The sequence below is a fragment of the Protomyctophum parallelum genome (assembly GCF_964188405.1).
Source record: "Protomyctophum parallelum genome assembly, chromosome: 23".
NCBI classification, from domain to species: Eukaryota; Metazoa; Chordata; class Actinopteri; order Myctophiformes; family Myctophidae; genus Protomyctophum; species Protomyctophum parallelum.
In genome coordinates, this window is record NC_139715.1 from 16,273,315 (window position 1) to 16,298,615 (window position 25,301).

Here is a 25,301-nt window from a genome sequence, read left to right on the forward strand (position 1 = left end):
GCGAAGGCAGCGTTCAATTTTAATTAAATCATAATCACTGGTGCTATGCCTCATTTCTCTTTTAGTACAAAGTAAAAAAAGAAAACACAGTTTACTGTCGTGTTCCTCGGCTCTGTGTAGATCTCTCTTCATTGTTCTCCCTGTCTTGGTTTCTCTTAGACAGATGATATATATATATATATATATATATATATATATATATATATATATATATATATATATAAATATATATATACAGCGTATAGTTAGGACACACAGGTGGACAGGAAAAAAAGTGGTGATTCTCTGTCACTCACCACGGGCACGCACGTGTGCACACACACACACACACACACACACACACACACACACACACACACACACACAATAACGAATCGCTGTCTGCTGACTCCAATTAATATTACTAGTGCTCATGTGAGCTGTGTGTGTGTGTCATAATGCTCGGTCACATTTCTAATCGATGACCAGGCACTGGCAGTGAGGACTAGAGGGGCATCCCCTGAGGCGCTGTCACGCACGCACGCACACACGCATGCATGCACGCGCACACACACACACGCACGCGCACACACTTATACTATATCTTAATTTCTTCTCTCCTCCTTTCATCATTCCTTTCCTACTCATCTATCTTTAAACACACGTGGCCAATCGCTCCTATGACTGGCTGGCATTTTACGGTTATCGACTTTCGCAGCGGAAGCATTTCTTCACCGCGCTTTCATGCCGCGCATTCTGTGCCTTTTCATAACGGGGCTATAGCCATCGCAGAAGAAAGCCCATGCGTCTCTCACCGCCGTGCGACCGACGCCCTGCCGTGCACGAGTTGTGTGCGGATGGAAACGGTGATGATGGCTGCTGACTGCATGGCCATTGAATCTTTAATCCTATGAGGCTCCGATCGGGTTACGGCGTGACAGCAGCGAAGCACTTATCCCCTTCATTGAGCCATCAGTGACTGCATGGCGTAGAGGTCCAAATACCTGGACCCCTTCTGAAGCCCAGCCGTGGCTTTGCACAAATGCTTTTTATAAACACATTTTTGACCTGACACCAAATTCTACAAATGTCTTCTAAATCATGACAGTTTTTCTGAAATACCTGTGTTTCTATGTCAGTTGTGCTCAACCTTTTTCATGTCAAGGACCCCCAGAATTATCTGTATTTGGCCGCCGACCCCCCATCTGAAAATATGTTATGTTATGTGAAGCAAAGATGAGTTAAAAACGTTCGCTCTGAAAGAATAGTCAAAGATTTGCTAGCAGACCTACAAGCTCTGAGTGCCGCGCTATGAGCTTGTAGATCTGCTAGTTTCCAATGGCTAAAGCATAACATAACGCTTAAAACACCAAAAGGGGTTCCCGCCCCCAACATGGGTTAAACACAGAGACCAGGTTCTGAAACCGACCAGAGGATAATTAGACCCGGTCCAAAACGGACCGTAACGGCACCAGCCCGTTCATACTTGGACCCGATGCCAGCTTCAGTATATAGCCTAATTATATATCCCAACGTTAGATCACCCATGCCTCCCTCATGTGCTGTTTTCATGGATGGCTTCTTTTCCCTTCCAATTCCCCCCAAAAATGGTGTAAAGTATAGCATGATCTTAAACTAAAGTCAAGATTCTGCAGAAAACCGGCTCGGGTCTCGGTTAGGGCTTCGGGCTTTCGTTTTGGGGTGCAGAGTGACCTCTGAATGGGTTAACTTTTAACCCATTTAGGCCTGACATCGAAATTAAAAAAAAATCTTTGAAATAGTGTATGTAGATCTGCTATTTTTCAATAACTAAATTATAACAGTAGAAGTAAAAGTATTGGAAATACTCAAGTAAAGTACAAATACAGTAATATGACTTACTTTAGAGTACACCAGCACTGCGTAAGCCCGGGCCACGAGTGGAAGCAACGTTTGGCCATCTTTATGTTTTTTTTGTACGGATAGATTCCATATAGCATTCCTGCCAGTGGAAGTCACTTTGTACTGTGGAGTAAACACACAGAGGCCAACCGGGTGCTCAAAGGAGATTACCAACAACAACAAAAAATAAGTATAAAAAGTATGCTGAAGGTGCTTCTAGGATCAGCAGGAATTCAGGCTTAACGCATTCAGGCCAGACGTCGAAAATTTAAATAATGTCTTCAACATCCTGACAGTTTTCTGAAATACTTCATGTTTCTGTATCAGTGCCAGTGGTGCTCAATATTTCATGTCAAGGACCCCAGAAATGTTATGTAATATGCCTCCGCCGCCCCTCATCTGAAAATATGTTGTTCCAGGGACCTCCCCTGCGGAAGCAAAGATTTGAGTTAAAATGTTCACTGTAATAATATATATTCAAAGATTTGAGGCAGATTTTCACGATTTCTCAAAAATAGCAGACCTACAGGCTCATAGCGCGGCACTCGGTGCTGAAGAAAAAAAACATGGTTCTATGTCAGTGGTTCTCAAACTATTTCATGTCAAGGACGCCAAAAATGATATGTAATTGGGCCACCGACCCCCATCTGAAAATATGTTGTTCCAGGGACTCCCCCAGAAGCAAAGATATGAGTTAAAAACATTTGCTGTGAATATTCAAAGATTTGCACACGTTTTCACGTTTTTTCTAAAATAGCATGAGCTTGCAGATCTGCTATTTTTCAATAGCCAAAGTTTAAAATAACGGTTAAAGTGGTTAAAAAGCCAAAACTACGGTGACACAGATGCGTTCCCGGTCTTCTTAATGCTGACACACGAAGCATGCAGCATGCACGAAGCATGCACGAAGCATGCACAACCCATGCACAACCCTGCACGTCAAAAAGATATACAGGTTCCTTTCAAATTGGTATTTTTGTTTTATCTCAATGGAGCATGCACATTACGTAAACAAAGGTTAAATAAAACACGTACGCACGCATGCACGCACGCATGCACGTGCGCGCGCGCACACACACACACACACACACACACACACACACACACACACACACACACACACACACACACACACACACACACACACACACACACACACACACACACACACACACACAGTCACACACACACACACACACACACAGTTAATACTGTATATATGGCATCGTGTCTATATATGTATAGCCTGTTGAATGATGGGATTGGATGCAGGATTACCCTTATCTCTTCACTTCAGTGATGATGGTGGAAGAGAGATATCGCACGCTCGCACGCACGCACGCACGCACGCACGCACGCACGCACGCACGCACGCACGCACGCACACACACACACTGTCAGTTCCATCAGAGAGGACGGGTACTGTTCTCATCCACAGATGTTTGGTTTATAGCCTTTCACAGCCCAGCCGGGTGGAGTAAGATAAAGCCGCCTTAAAGGCCATATTCTACCCTAGATGACACATCAACAATAGTAACACAGTGTGTGTGTGTGTGTGTGTGTGTGTGTGTGTGTGTGTGTGTGTGTGTGTGGCTGGGTAGGAGAGATAACATGTCCAGTGTGGACAGTTTGCCCAGCATTCACAATATCACATATACTGAAGGTGCAGCAATGCAATGCTGCGCACGCACACGCGCACGCGCACACACACACACACACACACACACACACACACACACACACACACACACACACACACACACACACACACACACACACACACACACACACACACACACTTCTGTGCAGACTCTGCTGGACATTTAATGTATATTTCAGCAATGACTTAGTCCAGGGCAAGGGGCTCCTTTTCTTGTGATCACAATATACCGGCAGCGCATGGAGTGAGTTATCATTGTTACAAAACAGTGTCATAACATATGGCAACATGACAAACATCGTTTTTAGGAAAGGAAGTGCATGTCGCAACGCTTACGGTTAGATGTTCCTTTTAAATCTCATCAAAACAGTCATTACATGTTCTCCTTTTTTTTGTCGCAACGATTCCCACCCCTACATGCACTGCCATTTGAAAATAGCCGAAATACATAATGACGCACAATGAGTACTTTTACTTTTAGTAATTAAGTACATTTTGATGCCGATACCTTTGTAGCTACTTTTACTCAAGTAAATTTTCAATTCCATACTTTTACTTGAAACGTAGTAGTTCTAGATTGCAGTATTGGTACTTTTACTTAAGTAAAACAATTGAGTACTTTTTCCACCACTGCACTATACTCCTACGGGCTGGGGGACGGCGGCCTGTCGGCGGGGAATGTTGACCGGGAGGAGGGTCTCCTCAGTCCTCAATGGAAGGGGAGCCAGTAAGGCACAACAACGGTGGCAACTGTACTGTACTGTACTGTACTGTACTGTACTGTACTGTACTGTACTGTACTGTACTGTACTGTACTGTACTGTACTGTACTGTACTGTACTGTACTGTACTGTACTGTACTTGTACGTGATGTATACGATGATGTATGATGATAAGAGCGCCCCTCACTTCATTTCTGTATGTACAACCAACAATATATGGTATATCAGCAGTGGAAGGGAAGGGCTCTCTTTCTCTCTCTTAGGACGGGGCGAAGGTCTTTCACAGTGTGTGTGTGTGTGTGTGTGTGTGTGTGTGTGTGTGTGTGTGTGTGATCCTGTTTACACTATACCAGGCCTTGGCTCTGGAGCCCTCAGAGCCAAAGCAACACCTACACACACGGAGGAGTGTAGACAACAATAATGCTGGACTGGTTTAATTATATCCCGTCTACAGTTGGACAGGAAACACAGAGTGATGGAGGAAGTCCACTGTGTGTACTGTATATGTGTGTGTGTGTGTGTGTGTGTGTGTGTGTGTGTGTGTGTGTGTGTGTGTGTGTGTGTGTGTGTGTGTGTGTGTGTGTGTGTGTGTGTGTGTGTGTGTGTGTGTGTGTGTGTGTGTGTGCGTGCGTGCGTGCGTGCGTGCGTGCGTGCGTGCGTGCGTGCGTGCGTGCGTGCGTGCGTGCGTGCGTGCATGCATGCGTGCGTGTTCCTTCCTGGACTACAATTCCCATAATGCTTTGGTGCATGACATCATGGACACTGCTAAAATCTAAAATATCTAAAACCACATATATCTCCAAAACATTAACATTAATTAGCCTATATTTTCTTGCAAAAAGGGTGAAGTACTCCTTTAAGAAAATCTCTCCTCCCCTAAACAAAAATAAACTAATAAATAAATCGATCCCTGCGCCTGCAAATGAAAATAAGAAATACTATAAATCAGGCTCCGCTTCCCCCACATGTGTGTGATGGTGTGATCAGGCCCCTGAGGGCCTCCCATGAATGCTCTCTCCTCCTAATTTCCCCTTTCAAAGAAAGTGGCTGTCCGACTGAAATGGACGGAGACAGAGCCAATAGCCCCGGCCTCTGTCCGTCCGTCCGTCCGGCGCGTGAAAGCTTTCTCATTGATCCCCTTCATTTCCCCACCGCAAATGTTTGCCTCCAAACTATAAATATACTGTATATATACACCACCGGCTTTCAGGACAGCACCGCCGTGCCGTCCTGAAAGCTGAAAAAGGCCACTTAAAAGTGATTATCCGCCTAGTCCAGAATAGACCTTTCATCTCCACTTTCCACCCAAATGGTTGGAAGGGCCAAAAGGGATGCTAACGGCAACGAGGCGGGCTTTTATTTCTACGAGGGCCAGAGCGGCTTTTGTTTTGTTAAAAGGGGTATTGGATTTGATTAGGTATAGAAGATAGAGGCGGGCCTGAGTGTAAAAGTGCCGTGAATTTGAGGAAAGCTGAAATGTAATCGATGGAAGGATAAATGTCCGTGGAGGCCATCTGAGGTTGTAGTTGGACAGACGGAAGGGGAGAGAGAGAGAGAGAGTCACAGAAACAGAGACATCCTCAAGGACACTTAAACCCTATATTCACTGTTAAGTTGTGACGCTTGTGAGCTTGTAAATCTGCTATTTTCACTTTAATGTTCACCCCCAGAATAGTGTAGCCTATATAGTACAGTAAACGAGTTCATGTGGTTAGAGGACCGAGATAAAGAGATAGCTTATTGTTCGTCCTAACACCACAGAGTGCTTAGACAATAATGGCAAACAATGACAAGGATTCAATACAAAAAAAAAACAATATCAACTAGAAAAAGTGCCCTTCCGGGCACAGGTCTCCACCAGGTTATCCACAGATCCGTGCAGTTAGAGGTAAAAACACTTTTTGGCCAGTTATAGCGCCACCTTGAGGCTGAGTTGAAATTGTTCATGTGGCATTTCGTCCTCGGCCTAGTGGGAATGTGGGTGCACAATTTCACGGAAATCACACGATGTGTTCATGATTTGCAGCATTTTGTTTGAAACTGAGCACTCCTGTGAACTTTGGAAGCCAATCTTAACCAATCAGGATGGAGTCTGATAAATCTGAAAGACCCGTTTCGTTGAATGGCTCTAGAGAGACTGTGTACCAATTTGCGTGATGTTTGGACAAAATCTGTAGGTGTACTGTGCAAAAACTTGTTTTGCACAAAGCGGCCTCCTGGTGGCGCTATAACAGGCCGTTCTGGAAAGTTTGGGGCAGAGGTTCATGGTTGGCATCCAGGGAGTGTGTGTGCAAAATATGGCATCGACCGGGTTAACGGTGGCTGTTTTGCACAAAGCGGCCTCCTGGTGGCGCTATAACAGGCCGTTCTGGAAAGTTTGGGGCAGAGGTTCATGGTTGGCATCCAGGGAGTGTGTGTGCAAAATATGGCATCGACCGGGTTAACGGTGGCCGAGATTAGCTGTTCACGGACACACACACACACGGACACACACACACACACACACGGACGGACGGAGTGCAAAACATACTCTCCCCACATGCCTTCGGCCTGGTGGAGACAATGAAACAAATGTATACTGGTATGAACAGACCAGACAGAAGGCAGAAACTTGTAAAGGCAGGTGAAAAGATTTGAAGGGATAGAAAAGGTCTGTGGGCTAAAAATGTGTATTCAGTTGCTCCCAATGTATGAATGATAGAACCATTGTAAAGCGCTTTGAGCACTTGGAAAAGCGCTATAGAAATGCAATTCATTATTATTATTATTATTAACATGTACTTCCTTATACAGTACTTTTACCCTTTCCTTACGATGGCAAATGTTGCAGCTATATGAGGGAAAATCATGTAACCGAATTAATGTGATCAAAAATGTGATGGATCCGTATTGTGAGGAATGTAAAATAGGCAAAGAGTCAACAAAATGTCAAAAATCACACCCGTGTGAAGTGACTCGTGAGGGGCGCTCTTATCATCGTACGTCATCATGATGTAGCATGTCGATTTGCTCGTCCACTTATGACGTACATTCTCCATTAATTGTCAATGGGAATTTAATGTTTGTGTAAGATGATACACTAATAGCTGAATATAGGAGGGGCTAGCGCCCATCAATAAACAAAGATTTAGAAAATCCGATCTACAAGAGATTGTTCAACATAACTGACATGTACTGGTCTGAATTTGTTGCTACTTCAGTCGCACATATGCCACGCATTTGTGCTTGTGCGCGCACGTGTCCAAAACTCCAAAACATTAACATTAATTAGCCTATATTTTCTTGCAAAAAGGGTGAAGTACTCCTTTAAGAAAATCTCTCCTCCCCTAAACAAAAATAAACTAATAAATAAATCGATCCCTGCGCCTGCAAATGAAAATAAGAAATACTATAAATCAGGCTCCGCTTCCCCCACATGTGTGTGATGGTGTGATCAGGCCCCTGAGGGCCTCCCATGAATGCTCTCTCCTCCTAATTTCCCCTTTCAAAGAAAGTGGCTGTCCGACTGAAATGGACGGAGACAGAGCCAATAGCCCCGGCCTCTGTCCGTCCGTCCGTCCGGCGCGTGAAAGCTTTCTCATTGATCCCCTTCATTTCCCCACCGCAAATGTTTGCCTCCAAACTATAAATATACTGTATATATACACCACCGGCTTTCAGGACAGCACCGCCGTGCCGTCCTGAAAGCTGAAAAAGGCCACTTAAAAGTGATTATCCGCCTAGTCCAGAATAGACCTTTCATCTCCACTTTCCACCCAAATGGTTGGAAGGGCCAAAAGGGATGCTAACGGCAACGAGGCGGGCTTTTATTTCTACGAGGGCCAGAGCGGCTTTTGTTTTGTTAAAAGGGGTATTGGATTTGATTAGGTATAGAAGATAGAGGCGGGCCTGAGTGTAAAAGTGCCGTGAATTTGAGGAAAGCTGAAATGTAATCGATGGAAGGATAAATGTCCGTGGAGGCCATCTGAGGTTGTAGTTGGACAGACGGAAGGGGAGAGAGAGAGAGAGAGTCACAGAAACAGAGACATCCTCAAGGACACTTAAACCCTATATTCACTGTTAAGTTGTGACGCTTGTGAGCTTGTAAATCTGCTATTTTCACTTTAATGTTCACCCCCAGAATAGTGTAGCCTATATAGTACAGTAAACGAGTTCATGTGGTTAGAGGACCGAGATAAAGAGATAGCTTATTGTTCGTCCTAACACCACAGAGTGCTTAGACAATAATGGCAAACAATGACAAGGATTCAATACAAAAAAAAAACAATATCAACTAGAAAAAGTGCCCTTCCGGGCACAGGTCTCCACCAGGTTATCCACAGATCCGTGCAGTTAGAGGTAAAAACACTTTTTGGCCAGTTATAGCGCCACCTTGAGGCTGAGTTGAAATTGTTCATGTGGCATTTCGTCCTCGGCCTAGTGGGAATGTGGGTGCACAATTTCACGGAAATCACACGATGTGTTCATGATTTGCAGCATTTTGTTTGAAACTGAGCACTCCTGTGAACTTTGGAAGCCAATCTTAACCAATCAGGATGGAGTCTGATAAATCTGAAAGACCCGTTTCGTTGAATGGCTCTAGAGAGACTGTGTACCAATTTGCGTGATGTTTGGACAAAATCTGTAGGTGTACTGTGCAAAAACTTGTTTTGCACAAAGCGGCCTCCTGGTGGCGCTATAACAGGCCGTTCTGGAAAGTTTGGGGCAGAGGTTCATGGTTGGCATCCAGGGAGTGTGTGTGCAAAATATGGCATCGACCGGGTTAACGGTGGCTGTTTTGCACAAAGCGGCCTCCTGGTGGCGCTATAACAGGCCGTTCTGGAAAGTTTGGGGCAGAGGTTCATGGTTGGCATCCAGGGAGTGTGTGTGCAAAATATGGCATCGACCGGGTTAACGGTGGCCGAGATTAGCTGTTCACGGACACACACACACACGGACACACACACACACACACACGGACGGACGGAGTGCAAAACATACTCTCCCCACATGCCTTCGGCCTGGTGGAGACAATGAAACAAATGTATACTGGTATGAACAGACCAGACAGAAGGCAGAAACTTGTAAAGGCAGGTGAAAAGATTTGAAGGGATAGAAAAGGTCTGTGGGCTAAAAATGTGTATTCAGTTGCTCCCAATGTATGAATGATAGAACCATTGTAAAGCGCTTTGAGCACTTGGAAAAGCGCTATAGAAATGCAATTCATTATTATTATTATTATTAACATGTACTTCCTTATACAGTACTTTTACCCTTTCCTTACGATGGCAAATGTTGCAGCTATATGAGGGAAAATCATGTAACCGAATTAATGTGATCAAAAATGTGATGGATCCGTATTGTGAGGAATGTAAAATAGGCAAAGAGTCAACAAAATGTCAAAAATCACACCCGTGTGAAGTGACTCGTGAGGGGCGCTCTTATCATCGTACGTCATCATGATGTAGCATGTCGATTTGCTCGTCCACTTATGACGTACATTCTCCATTAATTGTCAATGGGAATTTAATGTTTGTGTAAGATGATACACTAATAGCTGAATATAGGAGGGGCTAGCGCCCATCAATAAACAAAGATTTAGAAAATCCGATCTACAAGAGATTGTTCAACATAACTGACATGTACTGGTCTGAATTTGTTGCTACTTCAGTCGCACATATGCCACGCATTTGTGCTTGTGCGCGCACGTGTGTGTGTGTGTGTGTGTCTTAAGAGAAGTAAAAGTAGCAGGCAGGTGGACAGGACAGGAGACAGAGAAGAGAGCGAAAAGAGCGAGTTAGAGAGGTGAGAGAAAAAGGGATAGTCAGACATAGAGAGGAGAGAGACGTTGGAGAGAGAGACAGAGAAAGACAAGAGAGAGAGAGAGTCAGAGAGAGGTCATGTTGTGTAGTTGATAAAAGTTGGCAAGCAGAGCCTAACAAAGCTATATCTATGCCCTCCTACACTCTCAGTTCCCTTCCCCTCTCTCTCTCTCTCTCTCTCTCTCTCTCTCAATTTCCAAATTCACCCTTTGTCAAGTCCCGCCCGTGGTTGTGCCCCTCTTCGCAACCATTGGTTGCAGTTTCGTGGTTGAACAAAAATCCTCTGTCTCCATCCACTACCACTGAAATAACATGTTTTTCAGTTGCTTTATATTGATATTCTGTGCACTCAATTCTTATTTTAAACTTGGTGTCAGTAAAAAGGAACAAAGCAAATTTAACTGAACCAGGGCGGAACAAGGCAGAAAGACCCTGCTGGTTAGTCAGTCAGGGACCAATCAGAAGGCTGACAAAGGGTGAAGTTCTCTCTCTATTGTGTATAATATTCTTCTTTCTTCTCTCCCACCCACTCTATATCTCCCTCTCTTTCTCATTCATCATTTCCTCTCTCTCTCTCTCTCTCTCTCTCTCTCTCTCTCTCTCTCTCTCTCTCTCTCTCTCTCTCTCAAAAAAGACCCAACCTTGGGTCTCAGACTGTGTTTGGGAATCAGTGCTCTATATAGTATAACTATAGAATATTCTACTCTATTCTCCTCTGCCCTGTAGATAATTGAGGCTAACGAGTATAAATAGCCTTTCTACTAGACGAGGTAACCTGAGCACAGAGGCACAGTGACATAACATAATGGTTGTCCTGCGTGTGTTTGTGTATGAGAGAAAGAGAGAGAGTTAAAGAGGGAGAGAGGAGTTGGAAACCAGGCCACAATGCCACTGACACTCAATCCCATTCACCGACCAATTACGATTGTGATTACTGTCACCTCTCGTTAGCACTGTCTGCTTGTGCCGTGCGCCCCCGTGTGTGTGTGTGTGTGTGTGTGTGTGCGCCCCCCCGTGTGTGTGTGTGTGTGTGCGTGTGCGTGTGTGTGTGCGTGTGTGCGTGTGTGCGTGTGTGCATGCGTGCGTGCGTGCGTGCGTGCGTGTGTGCGTGCGTGCGTGCGTGCTCCTGACATAAGCCTAACTGACCTGAGCGATATTGCCAAACTGGGGACAAAACTGTTGTCCCAAATTGGATGTTGCTGACTTTTTTTGTAAGATTAGGGTAATCAGATGAATGGAATGAATGTAAGTCTATGTAGTGTCTCCAAAAGGATTAAAAAACAACACAATAACCATCCATAGAGAGTAAACTGGCCTATTACATATTTCCAGTAAGACGCCTGAGGGCGTCTGAGGGTGAGAAGCGACCTCGCCCAAAAGGGTGAGGTCGCATGCACGCATCCGCCTGGGTGACAGCAGACTGCTGGGCGAGCGCTGGCGCTTTGGCATGGGGGGGGGTCAGATCAACATATGGAATTAATTCTGTACTGGCCATATATGGAGCGTGTCTTGAGCGTACAGGGTTTGATGAGGTCATATCAACATATGGAATGTCAGAACAGGTCAGCTCCATATATGGAGATCTAAGGGTGGCAGCGGGTGCAGTGTCTTGAGTGTACAGGGTTTGATGAGGGCCCAAAAAAACTGAAGTGACCTTCGCGTCCTGACAGCCAATCAGCGTCGATGTTGTCCGGAACTCCAGAAATGTTTTCACTGTTTGGTTTTATTCATTCAGTTCCAACTGAACAGACAGCCGGGACACAAACACAGTCAGCAACGGTGGGGAAAAAAACAGTATACAAAGTAAACACAAAGACATAGGAACTAGTGTTGCTGCTCATAAATTATATAGTAGCAGGAATTATGTTAAATATATTGAACCGAGCAGTCTTTGGTGAACGAGCAGGTCCAATTGGTTACTCCTCCAAAGTGAAATGACTGTGTCTAAAGCCAATCGGCTTTTTTTGGACCAACACTGACCTGCACGGCCAAAGTAAAGCGATTGAAGCGACTGGAAGGAAAATATATATCTTCACAACACCCCAATGCCCCATTCAATTCAATGCAATGCAATTCAATGCAAATTCATTGAGGGCTTATGGTAGGGGAAATAGCCAATAATGCACTTTTGCACAAAATAACACCCGGACCTCTTTGGTGGGGACGTAACAACTACACATAAAGGTAAGAAAGCCTTCTAGTCTGGAATTCTCCTTTAAGTACATTTTGAGGGCAATACGTTTATACTTTTACTCAAGTACATTTTGGATTCCGGACTTCTACTCATAATAAAGTATTTCTATATTGCAGTATTTATACTTGTACTAATCAGGGACCACTCAGTGGATAGAGAAGTAGGAGTAGAGAGAGTGCTTCAGAGATACACAGAGAGAGACACAGAGGAGGATTAGGTGTGCTTAGAGATCAGCTGTCTGGTGCGGCTCAGCCTGCACGCCGCGGTTTACCACAGGTCAAACCCGGGAGGGAAACCGGGACGTGCCAGAGAGCGTTAGAGAGGCAGGGGGCTGCCATCCTCTAAGAGCGACACTTTTGGACAAAAAATGCGAAAATAGCAGATCTACAGTACAAGTTTTCAACGCGTCGCAGCAGAACTATTTTCGGGGCACAACCCAGCACTCTTTAGCTAGTGGAGATGTGGTGTAACGACATGGACTTCTAAACAAATTTGTTCAATGCAAAATGCTGCGTTCAAGTTCAGGAGACTTCGGGGAAAAAAGCTGCATGCCTGCTGCATGCCTTCCAGTATGTATGGCATGGAAAGGTACCGGACATGGTACCGGAAAACAATGCAGAAACCGAATTGCAGCAAAAACTGAGTAAAGTAAGCAATAAAATAAAATAGAAAATACATACATACATGAAACAAAAAATATAAAAATAATAAAGGTGATGGATATTCAGGGTAATTCGAGTACAATAGTCTGCTCAGTTTACAATGAGACAGTGGCTCCAGTGTGTGCCTCCCACTTATCCCATTTGAACAAATAGTTGTCTACTTTGTTAAGAAGTCTGAAAGACCAAGTCGACTAAACCAAACATTCACAGAGAGGGCAGAAGGAGCCCTCCACTCACACATAATAATATTATAATGTTTACGACCCCAGCATCAACGCTGTCTGAGCCCGTTAACCTTTTTATTGATTGTATTAATTGCGACCAAAGCGGTCGCAATTCTGAGCCCTGCAAACGAGTCGCCCATTTACCAACTCGCCTTGGGCATACAGCCTGGCGGAACTGTTCAGCCGGGTATTCCTAAAGTATAACCGAAGTAAATTATGCTAAATTATTATGGTTAAAACTAACCTTATATTCCTAACCTTAACCTCAGTAAAACTATGCCTAAACTACCGGTAAACCTAACCCTATTGCTAAACTTAACCTCAGTAAAACTATGCCAAACCTAACTCACATTTTCTGGTTAACATGCTATGGTTATTTCCTTTTAAACGTGCGTGAGATGTGATTGACTTCACTACAGTAAAAAAATGTGTCATTATTTCCTAGTGTAGGGTATCTTATCAGTTGGTCTCTGCTCTCTGTGCGCGTGTGCACATGTGCTTGCTTGCGTGTGTGTGTGTGTGTGTGTGTGTGTGTGTGTGTGTGTGTGTGTGTGTGTGTGTGTTGCATTCCACTGTGAGTCACATGCAGCCAGTCCCGCGCATGAATGTAACGTACAAAAGCTTTCATTCACTGTGAAAACATTACTTATACATGCAATCCTCTGTCTGTCTGTCTGTCTGTCTGTCTGTCTGTCTGTCTGTCTGTCTGTCTGTCTGTCTGTCTGTGTTTCTTCATAAGCAAACATCTTAGAATGTTACACTGGAAGTGTACAGCGCACGCACACACACGCACCCACGCGCACCCACGCGCAGTTGCGCACGCACGCTTTCCCTCCATCATGCCCTCATGTAAATACTAAATAGATTATCTATTGGCAATTTTCGGCATGCAAAAACCTCCGTACGATGAATCATACAGTAGATCAGGTTTTCCTCCATTTACTTTTATCTCCCTTTCTTTACTTCCCTCTCTTCCCACCCTCCGTTCAGCCTGTCTGTAGTGGTGGAAAGTAACTAAGTACATATACTGAAGTACTGTACTTAAGTACAATTTTGAGGTATTTGTACTTACTGTATTTCCAATTTCCAGTAGCCTACTTTTACTTGTACTCCACTAGATGTCAGAGGCAAATATTGTACTTTCACAAACAATTGTGAGCTTCTATAGATTCTATCTATTTTCAAAAGATTTTTAATATCCATTTGAAATGTTTAAACGAGACATCCTGCATAATGACTACTTTTACTTGTGTTACTTTAAGTACATTTTGATGCCAATACTTTTGTACTTTTACTCAAGTACCTTTTGAATTCCGGATTTTTACTTGCAATTTTCCCCACCACAGCCTGTAACCGTGTGTGTGTGTGTGTGTGTTGTGTCTTTTGCAGTGTGTTGGTGAGGAGAACTGGGTCGACAGCAGGACGGTCTATATCGGCCACAAAGAACCTCCTCCCGGTACAGAGGCCTACATACCGCAGAGGTACCCCGACAACAGGATAGTCTCCTCCAAGGTGCGTCTCACACACACACACACACACACGTGCACGCGCACACGTACACGTACATGTGCACGTTCATGTACACTCATACTGTCATCATTATAATGTATCGTGTGGTGCATTGCTGTCTTCTATCTCTACAGTACACGTTTTGGAACTTCGTCCCTAAGAATCTGTTCGAGCAGTTCAGGAGAGTCGCGAACTTCTACTTCCTCATCATCTTCCTGGTCCAGGTGAGAGCGGAAAAGATCACTGTACTGAACAATGAATACTGTACTGAACAATGAATATACTGTAACAATGCTCGCTAGTATGAATCTCGTAATATTCCTTTTCACTCTAAATCAACCTCTCTCCCACTGTCTCCTCCCTGCCTCTCTCTCTCTCTCTCTCTCTCTCTCTCTCTAGTTAATCATTGACACTCCTACCAGTCCCATTACCAGTGGTCTGCCTCTATTCTTTGTCATAACAGTCACTTCCATCAAACAGGTGAGTCCAATTAAACCAGCTTGACAGTGTCTTACTTCTATAATGACATTTGCTACTCAGTTGAAGTATAAATCAACTTCTACTGTGTGTCTATATATTTATCTATGTTTTGTGGGTGACCACTTTAAGTGGTCATAATGGCTGGGCACACCTTTTGAGATTTCCATTACCAGTCTGTGAGATTTACGAGGCCGGGTTTGTGGGGGGGGGGGGGGGGTTGCAAAAACTTTCAAACAAGCACACCGTCAACAGTTTTTCAGATTCTAGAGCGCTGTACTTTACGCGTCATTTGAATGCTTACGACCATGATCTTAACAACAACTGAAAAATGGCCATGGCCTACTTGGGGACCAAAGCACCAGCTGCTGTCCCATTTCAGCCTATAATCCAGCCCATCCCGCCACCACTGTGTCGCGGTTACTCCTCCGTTCTTCACCAACAGTGTGTCGCCCTCCACGAGCTATTCCATAATACCCCGGGGTATATAACATACGCCATAACCCCAATTCCCAAATATATCCCCTTTTGCCCCCAAACTATACGCCCCTCTCATTATTTTGATGATTATATCTCTCTCCCCCCCAGCAGACCTAGAAGCTCATGAGCTTGTAGATCTGCTCTTTTTCAATAGCTAAAGTAGAACATAATGCTTGAAACAAAATCAAATTAAATGAATAATGAATACTGGATTCAGAGTTGGACAGTACAGTTGCTCTATACAAATGTATTACCCAGAATACACCCTGGGGTCTAAACCAGGCTATAGCCCACTTTAACCCTGGGTATGGTTGGGTATACTTTGGGCTGTTACAAACTATTGACACAAAAATGGGGACCTGAGCGTCTAAAACAGGATATTATATTTTACATAGGACAGTGGTTTTCAACCAGTGGTCCAGGGACCACCAGTGGTCCTTGAGGGGGTTCCAGGTGGTCCCCATGCTAAATGATGGACAGTTGCTATAACCAATAGATCTTTAACTATACATTTGGTTTCATTTTACACTCTCAAGAGTTAAATTATTGCTAAACATCTGCATTACTTATACAAGAATATATATATACAAGAAGTCTACACAATTTCAGAATGCATACCAACATCAACACAGCAAGTTTGGTCTCTGAGAGGCTAAATGTCATCAACTGGCGGCCTGTGGCTCAAATGCCAAATAAATTGTGGTCCTTGATATGAAAAGGGTTGAAAACGACTGACATAGGATATCACTGTGTATAACATAACATAACATAACATAACATAAAATAACATAACCACACATATGCTACTACTAAACTACTACTACTACACTTTGTGTCTCAGGGTTACGAGGACTGGCTCAGACACAAGGCAGACAATTCTATCAACCAGTGTCCTGTGCACGTGGTCCAGTACGGGAAGGTGATCCGGAAACAGAGCCGCAAGCTCAGGGTATGTGTGTGCGTGTGCGTGTGTGTGTGTGTGTGTGTGTGTGTGTGTGTGTGTGTGTGTGTGTGCGTGCGCGCACTCATGTGTCTGTGTGTGTGCGTGTGCCGTGTGCACATGTGTGTGTGCGTGGTGCGTGTGCCGTGTGCGCACGTGTGTGTGTGTGTGACACGTGCTCATGTGTCTGTGTGTCTCATCAGATAAACATTTCAGAGAATCATACCGTTTCATGGAGTGTGTGCATGCGTGCGTGCGTGCGTAATTAATGTTCAGTCTCTGTGTGTATGACTTTATGGCGCTATTAAGCTTTTTATTTAAAAGGCTTTAATTTATTTTTAAATTTCCTCATCTGTTGCATAACAGCCAGATAGTGAGAGATCAGCACTGTACATCACAGATAATACTAAACCCCAGCTGCACAGGGTTTCCTCGCACTAAATGCAGGGGCCCGCCTGCAGTTCCAGCTCCGACCACTACGTTAGATCAACTACAAATTATTCCCGAGCGCGGCACATTTGCCGCACGGCTGCGGCTCAACCACTCCAAGAGATGGCTCAAATGCGGAGAACAAATCTAGCATATATACAGCAACGTATGTGACAAACAGTAGGACTTTTAACTTTAACTCTCTCCCTCACCATGTGTACCTCTCGTCTCTCTCTCGTCAGGTAGGGGACGTGGTCCTGGTGAAAGAAGACGAGACGTTTCCCTGTGACCTCATCCTGCTGTCCTCGTCCAGAGAGGACGGCACCTGCTACGTCACCACGGCCAGCCTGGACGGAGAGAGCAGCCACAAGGTGGGTGTGTGCATGCGTGCGTGCGTGCGTGCGTGCGTGCGTGCGTGCATGCATGCGTGCGTGCGTGCGTGCGTGCGTGCGTGCGTGCGTGCGTGCGTGCGTGCGTGCGTGCGTGCGTGCGTGCGTGTGATTGAGTGAGAAAGAAGAGAGAGAGAAAGCATAGATAAAGAGAGTGAGTTTCAATGTCCCTCACAGAAGTCTCAAGCATATTGCGTCGCTAGCTTGAAAATCTGTTATCTTTTGGCAAATAGGACATAAAGGTATAGAAAAAATATAAACACTGCGACCCCCTCCCCCCCCCCATCTCTCTCTCTCTCCAGACCTACTATGCGGTTCAGGACACCAAGGCGTACAAGAAGGAGGACGAGGTGGAGGCCATCCAGGCCACCATAGAATGTGAACAACCACAGCCTGACCTCTACAAGTCAGTGACATTGTGTAACAAACACTCAATCATTAAATAACAATCGCGGCACCCGTTACGACACTAGAACCAACCCATAATGCCTGATTCCAACCCTAATATTTTACTAATTGTGATTAATACTCAATTAATACTCATTTTATATTATGAGAACACACACACACACACACACACAGGATTTGTAAAATGCATGTTATGTGTCTTCCTACACAGATTTGTGGGTCGTGTAAACATCTACATGGACAGGAATGAGCCCGTTGCCAGGTATGTACTGTATATAGCTGACTGACTCCACAGTATTAGAAAGAAATGCTAGTAGAAAATCTGTGATCTATCTCCTCAAAGTGGCGTCCAGGGTTCCTTGAGTGAGTTCCAAATGGACAATTATACAGGTCTGTAATTCTGAGAGTTATGGGTGTCCTTCAAATACAAAAGTTTGAGAAGCGTTTCTCAACAACTTGTATCATAGTGTGTGTGTGTGTGTGTGTGTGTGTGTGTGTGTGTGTGTGTGTGTGTGTGTGTGTGTGTGTGTGTGTGTGTGTGTGTGTGTGTGTGTGTGTGTAGTCCTGACTGTCGTGCAGGGACATGCAGAGAGTGTTGGAGGGGCTAAAATCCCGTAAGAGGGCACTTTTGGACAAAAATAGCAAAAATATTTTCGGGGCGCAACCCAGCACTCTTTAGCTAGTGGAGACGCGGTGTACGACATGGATTTCTAAACAAATTTGTTCAAGTTCAGGAGACTTCGGAAATAAACGCAATTCTCCTGAATGCTGCCTTCCAGCATGGCATGGAAAGGAGTGGCATTTGCATTTCTTTTACCATAGTAAATGCTGCATTCATGGTCTGGAGAGGGCAGTTGTCTTACAGACGGGAAAAAATGGGGGGGGGGGGGGGAGTCTGTCCCCGTTACAATGCGCTACTGTAGCTAGACCCCATGGGGACATAAAAAAACGTAGGTTTTTCAGAAAACCTTTAGGTTTTAGAAGACATTTCTTTTAGAATTGACCTCAGTCCTAACTCCTAATAGTCCAGTCATTATAGGCCAGAATTAGGCTAAACCTAGAACAAATTGCAACAGTAGCAAACTCAACTGATTTTGTATCTTACATATGTCCTGAATAACATACAAAAAGTCCCCTGAAATTGTCTGAGGGGAAAGTGTTGAAAATGACCTGTACAGTATGGCCACCATAGACATCCAATATAAGGCAAATAATTTCAAAATGTCATTTTGCTTTAAGTAGCATGTGACATGTCAAACTAGGGTGTTTTCACGATGCTGAGTCCATTCCAAGCATTAGTTTTGCATAAAAACACTCCTTGGGCTAATAACAGTCATAGCCGTCATCACAAATGTGATGAGGTCAGCACATTTGGGCAAGTGGCTATGGCCGGTATTAGCCTAAGGACTGTTTTTATGCAAAACTAATGCTTGGAATGGACTCAGCATCGTGAAAACACCCTAGTTTGACATGTCACATGCTACTTAAAGCAAAAGGAAATCTTGAAATTATTTGCCTTATATTGGATGTCTATGGTGGCCATACTGTACAGGTCATTTTCAACCCTTTCCCCTCAGACAATTTCAGGGGACTTTTTGTATGTTATTCAGGACATATGTAAGATACAAAATCAGCTGAGTTTGTTTTTTTTGCAATTAGTTTGAGGTCAAATTACATTATTACTGGACTATAAATGGGTTAACCCATTTTGGGCAGGAACCAAAAGGAAGCAAAAGCCAAAAGTCTATTTTAGAAAAATCGTGAAAATGTGCCTCAAATCTTTGAATATATATTATTATATATAACATTTTAAATCAAATCGTTGCTTCTGGGGAGGTCCATTGAACAACATATTTTCAGATGGGGGGGCGGAGGCATATTACATATAATTTGTGGGGTCCTTGACATGAAATATTGAGCACCACTGATACAGAAACATAAGGTTTTTCAACTTCAAACTGTCAGGATCTTTTTTTTATTAAACAAAACGTATGGAGATACAAGGTTTCTCCCGACAGTAATGTTATGTGAGCCGATGTGTAAATGTAAACGTGATTGACCTCTCTCTCTCTCTCTCTGTCTCTCTGTCTCCCTCTCTCACTCTCTCTCTTCTGTCGACAGGCCGTTAGGATCAGAGAACCTTCTGCTCAGAGGTGCCACGCTCAAGAACACAGAGTACATTTATGGTAATAAAATAGCACACTTTTTTTCTGCGGCGGTTTCGGAAACCCGTCTTGGGACTGATATCATCGATGGGGAATCCAAGCTAATATAATAGAAACTGCAGGCTTGATCTATTCCTGAAACAATGCGATAATGGAGGCAATCGCTCTAGCGATAATACAAATCTAAATCTAGCTCCTATGAGATGAAATGTGCTGAGGGAGCCCACTGTTACTGTAGCTCGTGTTATGTGGGTTTTTGGATTTAAAGTATGTTGTGTGTGTTGGTAATTTAAGACTCTCTCTCCTTCTCTTTCGCTCTCTCTCTCTCTCTCTCTCTCTCTCTCTCTCTCTCTGCAGCCGTTGCCATCTACACAGGCATGGAAACCAAAATGGCACTCAACTACCAGGCCAAGTCTCAGAAACGCTCGGCTGTCGAAAAGTATGCTCCATCTGCAGTCCATCAGTACCATTACATTCTATTACACTCCCCCATAATAGGCCGCTTGTCTAATAGCATATATACCGTGTTCCTTGCTCGTTGTCGCCCTCCGCAGGTCAATGAACTCCTACCTGGTGGTGTACCTGTGCATTCTGATCGGCAAGGCCCTGATCAACACGGCGCTGAAGTACGTGTGGCAGGGCGACCCCAACCGAGACGAGCCCTTCTACAACCACAGGACCGACGTGGAGAGGCAGAGGAACATAGTGAGTGTTGTTATCGTCGACTTTGTTAGGAGTACTTTAGTCGTAAACTTGTAATAGAATTAAACAAAGGTGAACCAAATACACAATGTCCACAACCGTTCCTTAGCCCTAACCCAAGCAGCTGACGACTCAACCACTTCAATCAACTCAACTCCTCTTAAAAAGTCTTCAATGTCACCGTGTTTGATGAACTTATATCTTATAGAGCAGGTTTCTTCCTAATTACATATGTTAGTTTATCACAAGTAATAATTAGAGAACTAGCCTATTCCTATCAGCAAAATCCTTGTGTGTGTGTGTGTGTGTGTGTGTGTGTGTGTGTGTGTGTGTGTGTGTGTGTGTGTGTGTGTATGTGTGTGTGTGTGTGTGTGTGTGTGTGTGTGTGTGTGTGTGCGCGCACATTGTTGTCTTGCCTCCCCCTTATGTAAACAAGGAGGACCCTTGGCTTTAACCTCAATAGCAGCTTTTGTATCGACCTGTATATACTTTTCCTTGAACTGTACCCATTCTGCAAACCGTTAATACAATCAATCAATCAATCAATCAATCAATCCCTCTCAGATGGTCAGGGCGTTCACGGACTTCCTGGCGTTCATGGTGCTGTTCAACTACATCATCCCCGTGTCCATGTACGTGACGGTGGAGATGCAGAAGTTCCTGGGCTCCTACTTCATCATGTGGGACGACGACATGTTCGACGAGGAGCTGGGCGAGAGGGCCATGGTCAACACCTCCGACCTCAACGAGGAGCTGGGACAGGCGAGTGTAACATACAGCCGCTTGTGTGTGCCGCAGTGTTGATCTCGTAGACCGAAGCTCAGACGAAAGATGTTCGTCGACTACCTTTTTCCACTGACGAAAACGAAATGGAAACTAAATGAAAACTAAGCTATGACGACTAAAACTAAGACTAAATATACTGACAATTTCGTCAACAAATACAAACTGGACTAAAATGTTAGGAAGGGACTAGTGGACAAGAGATCCAGTATAAGTCATTTTACAATTAGTTTCATGCGGAAAATAGCAGATCTACAAGCTTGTAGATCGGCTATTTTCAGAAAGTTACGACGGCATCAAGGCCCGCCAAAATACATTTTGTTCGACTAAATGAACTGTAAATTTAGTCAACTAAAATCGTATTATATTTAGTCGACTAAAACTAGACTAACGCTAAACCATTCCAGGTGACTAAAATGTGACTAAAACTAAAACTATTCAAGAGACTACGACTAAAACTAAAATCTAAATTTGCAGCCAAAAACAACATTGGTGTGCCGTACACTCGTACAGTACATACAGTGGTTCTCAAACTTTTTCCATGTCAAGGAGGACCGCCAAATTGACACCTATGAGCCCGTGGAGCGGCGCGGACCCCCATTTGAAGAGATTAATGCCAGAGACCCCCATGAGAGAAGATGTTTATGGCGCTAGCAGTGATTCTCACAAACATCTCTGGGACCCCAATTTATATTGTAACCATTTGGAACCAAATGGACCCATTAGGGTCCATTTGGTTTCCTACATTTCCTACATTTAGCTTTTAATTATAATTATTTCAAAACCTTTTCGAAAAAAAAATCATGACGTTTTGGGAACCATAATAACACTGCTCTAAAGCGTTTTCACTCCCGTGTGTCTCCTCTAGGTGGAGTACGTGTTCACAGACAAGACGGGCACTCTGACAGAGAACAACATGGAGTTCATAGAGTGCTGCGTGGACGGACACGTCTATGTACCAAACGTCATCTGCAACGGACAGGTAGGACAGGTAGCCACACGGACAGGTAGGACAGGTAGCCACACAGACAGGTAGGACAGGTAGCCACACAGACAGGTAGGACAGGTAGCCACACGGACAGGTAGGACAGGTAGCCACACGGACAGGTAGGACAGGTAGCCACACGGACAGGTAGGACAGGTAGCCACACGGACAGGTAGGACAGGTAGCCACATGGACAGGTAGGACAGGTAGCCACACAGACAGGTAGGACAGGTAGCCACACGGACAGGTAGGACAGGTAGCCACACGGACAGGTAGGACAGGTAGCCACACGGACAGGTAGGACAGGTAGCCACACGGACAGGTAGGACAGGTAGCCACACGGACAGGTAGGACAGGTAGCCACACGGACAGGTAGGACAGGTAGCCACACAGACAGGTAGGACAGGTAGCCACACGGACAGGTAGGACAGGTAGCCACACGGACAGGTAGGACAGGTAGCCACACGGACAGGTAGGACAGGTAGCCACACGGACAGGTAGGACAGGTAGCCACACGGACAGGTAGGACAGGTAGCCACGCGGACCAGTGTTGTTTGCATCGACTAAAACTAAGACGAAAAATGTTCGTCGACTACCTTTCTTCACTGAGGAAAACTAAATGGAAACTAAATGAACTAAGCTACTAAAGGTATGACAAATAAAAACTACACTAAAATGTTAGGAAGGGACTAGTGGACAAGAGATCCAGTATAAGTCATTTTACACTTGGTTGCATGCTGAAAATAGCAGATTGGCTATTTTCAGCCAGTGTAAAATCAGTCATTACTTCGTCATCAAGGCCCACCAAAATACATTAGTCGACTAAATCAACTGTAGATTGTAGTCGACTAAAATCTTATGATTTGGCAAAGTGGGGTCCGGGAACCCCCAGGGGTCCTTGAGGGAGTTCCAGGGGGTCCCCAGCTAAATGATAGTTTGGAAACGAATGGATCCTTATGCAATATTAGCCACACGGACGCCAGAATGGACCCCCACTTTGAAAACCACTGATCTATACGAGCCTGTGGAGCTTGTTGCTCTGAATGCTGGCCCCACAGAATAGGCTAGTAGGGACACCAAGGTTTATGTGCTTTAATGGATTCATCTTGGTTGGTTTGTTATCTCTTATAACCACCAGGTGATGCCGGGGGCGGGCATGGACATGATCGACACTTCTCCGGGACCCGGGGCCAAGGTGAGGAAATAATATACCAGCTCTGTAATCTCACCAGTGGTGGAAAAAGTACTCAATTGTTGTCCAATACTGAAATTTAGATCTACTTTGTTAGAAGTAAAAGTACGGAATTGAAAATGTAAGATCGTCTATTTTCAAAAATAAATAAATCGCCAAAGTAACTAGTAACTAAAGTTTTCAAATAATTGTAGCGAAGTAAAAGTACAAATTTTGGCTCTGAGATGTAGTGGAGTAGAAGTAAAAGTACTGGAAATTGGAAATACTCAAGTAAAGTACAAATACCTCAAAAAGTACAGTGCTTAAGTAAAAGTACTTAGTTACTTTCCACCACTGAATCTCACTCTCACTCCCCCATGCTTGTGTCCCGATTTTTTCCCTGAACGCTGAGAGCATGTTTTGAACACCGTGTTTTTGGAAACCCCGGCAGTGTGTGACAACAAGGCACTGAGTATTAATTGGTGTTTTAAGGATTATGTTACTTTAGCTATAGCTATTGCTCGTAGCGCATGCAGCACTCGGTGCCGCGCTATGAGCTTGTAGATCTGCTATTTTTTAACAATCGTGAAAATGTGGCACAAGTCTTTGAATGTATTGTATATTCTTTGAGAGCGAATGTTTTTAACTCAGATCTTTGCTTCTGGGGAGGTCCCTGGAACAACATATTTTCTTAAATGGGTTAATGTGTGCCGTTTTCATCTGCTTACTGGGAGCCAAAATATTTTCAACTCAGGCATTTGGTAGCGAGCGCCATGGCCTTTTCAGCCGGGGGAAAAAACGCCTCGTTGGACCACTACGAGGGAGATGGCACAGATGGAGGGCTCAGGAACTTAAACCCCAGCATCCCTTTTCTGGGGGGGGAACATTTGCCGAAAATAGCCGATCTACAAGCTCAAAACGCATTGCGAAGCGTTGTACTATCGACTAATTTCGGCATATAGATTTGGTGTAGGGCAGTGGTTCCCAAACCTTTTCATGTCAAGGACCCCCAAATTGACACTAATTAGCTTGAGGACCCCCCATTTGAAAAGATTATGAGACCCCCATAAGAGAAGATTTTTACGGCTCTAGCAGTGATTCTCAACCCATTTAATTTCAAGGACCCCCAGTTTGACATGCATTAGTCTACGAATCATGGCATTAATGGCATTTCTATATCTCTGGGACCCCAATTTATATTGTAAAATCAATGTTAATGTAACCATGAGAGTGTACAAATGGAACCCGTCAACTCAATACAAGTAGCTATACTACAGAGAGTTTAAGAGGTCTGACTGGCCTGTCACCGCTGTTGTTTAGGCCGACTTATCACAGCCAATAAGAGTCGCGTTTCCAGGAGAGACAGAGGGCCTGGAGACATAAATCCTGCTGGTCTACAGCTGGCTGTACCTCGTTATCTCATTAGCCTGCGGCTAAATACAGAATCCGAGCCCTGTGCTCTAAGACTATTAACCGTGGACCCTCTTCAAGTAGAGGGCTATAGGGCCAGGGAAAGTGGTAGGCCCTGCGTATGTGTGTGTGTGTGTGCTTGTGCGTGTGTGTGTGTGTGTGTGTCTGTGTGTGTGTGTGTGTGTGTGTGTGTGTGTGTGTGTGTGTGTGTGTGTGTGTGTGTGTGTGTGCACGCGCACGTACTGTACATGAGTCCATCTGCCTCACTAAGAATTGCCTTTTTTCGACAAGTAAAAGTATTCATATTGCAGAATGTCTCATTTCACTATT

General features: G+C 44.4%; 1 protein-coding gene across 1 annotated transcript in view; it reads left to right on the forward strand.

The window, feature by feature from the left end:
- atp11a (ATPase phospholipid transporting 11A) overlaps window positions 1-25,301 on the forward strand; it is a 75,585-nt gene that overhangs the window by 24,845 nt on the left and 25,439 nt on the right. Inside the window, exons 2-14 of the mRNA XM_083758777.1 lie at window positions 14,513-14,635; window positions 14,767-14,856; window positions 15,032-15,112; window positions 16,431-16,538; window positions 17,201-17,329; window positions 17,650-17,753; window positions 17,967-18,017; window positions 19,877-19,941; window positions 20,278-20,359; window positions 20,475-20,625; window positions 21,187-21,384; window positions 22,274-22,387; window positions 23,529-23,585. Of these exons, the coding sequence (XP_083614903.1) occupies window positions 14,513-14,635; window positions 14,767-14,856; window positions 15,032-15,112; window positions 16,431-16,538; window positions 17,201-17,329; window positions 17,650-17,753; window positions 17,967-18,017; window positions 19,877-19,941; window positions 20,278-20,359; window positions 20,475-20,625; window positions 21,187-21,384; window positions 22,274-22,387; window positions 23,529-23,585 (1,353 nt within the window). The remainder of the gene's footprint in view (window positions 1-14,512; window positions 14,636-14,766; window positions 14,857-15,031; window positions 15,113-16,430; window positions 16,539-17,200; window positions 17,330-17,649; window positions 17,754-17,966; window positions 18,018-19,876; window positions 19,942-20,277; window positions 20,360-20,474; window positions 20,626-21,186; window positions 21,385-22,273; window positions 22,388-23,528; window positions 23,586-25,301) is intronic.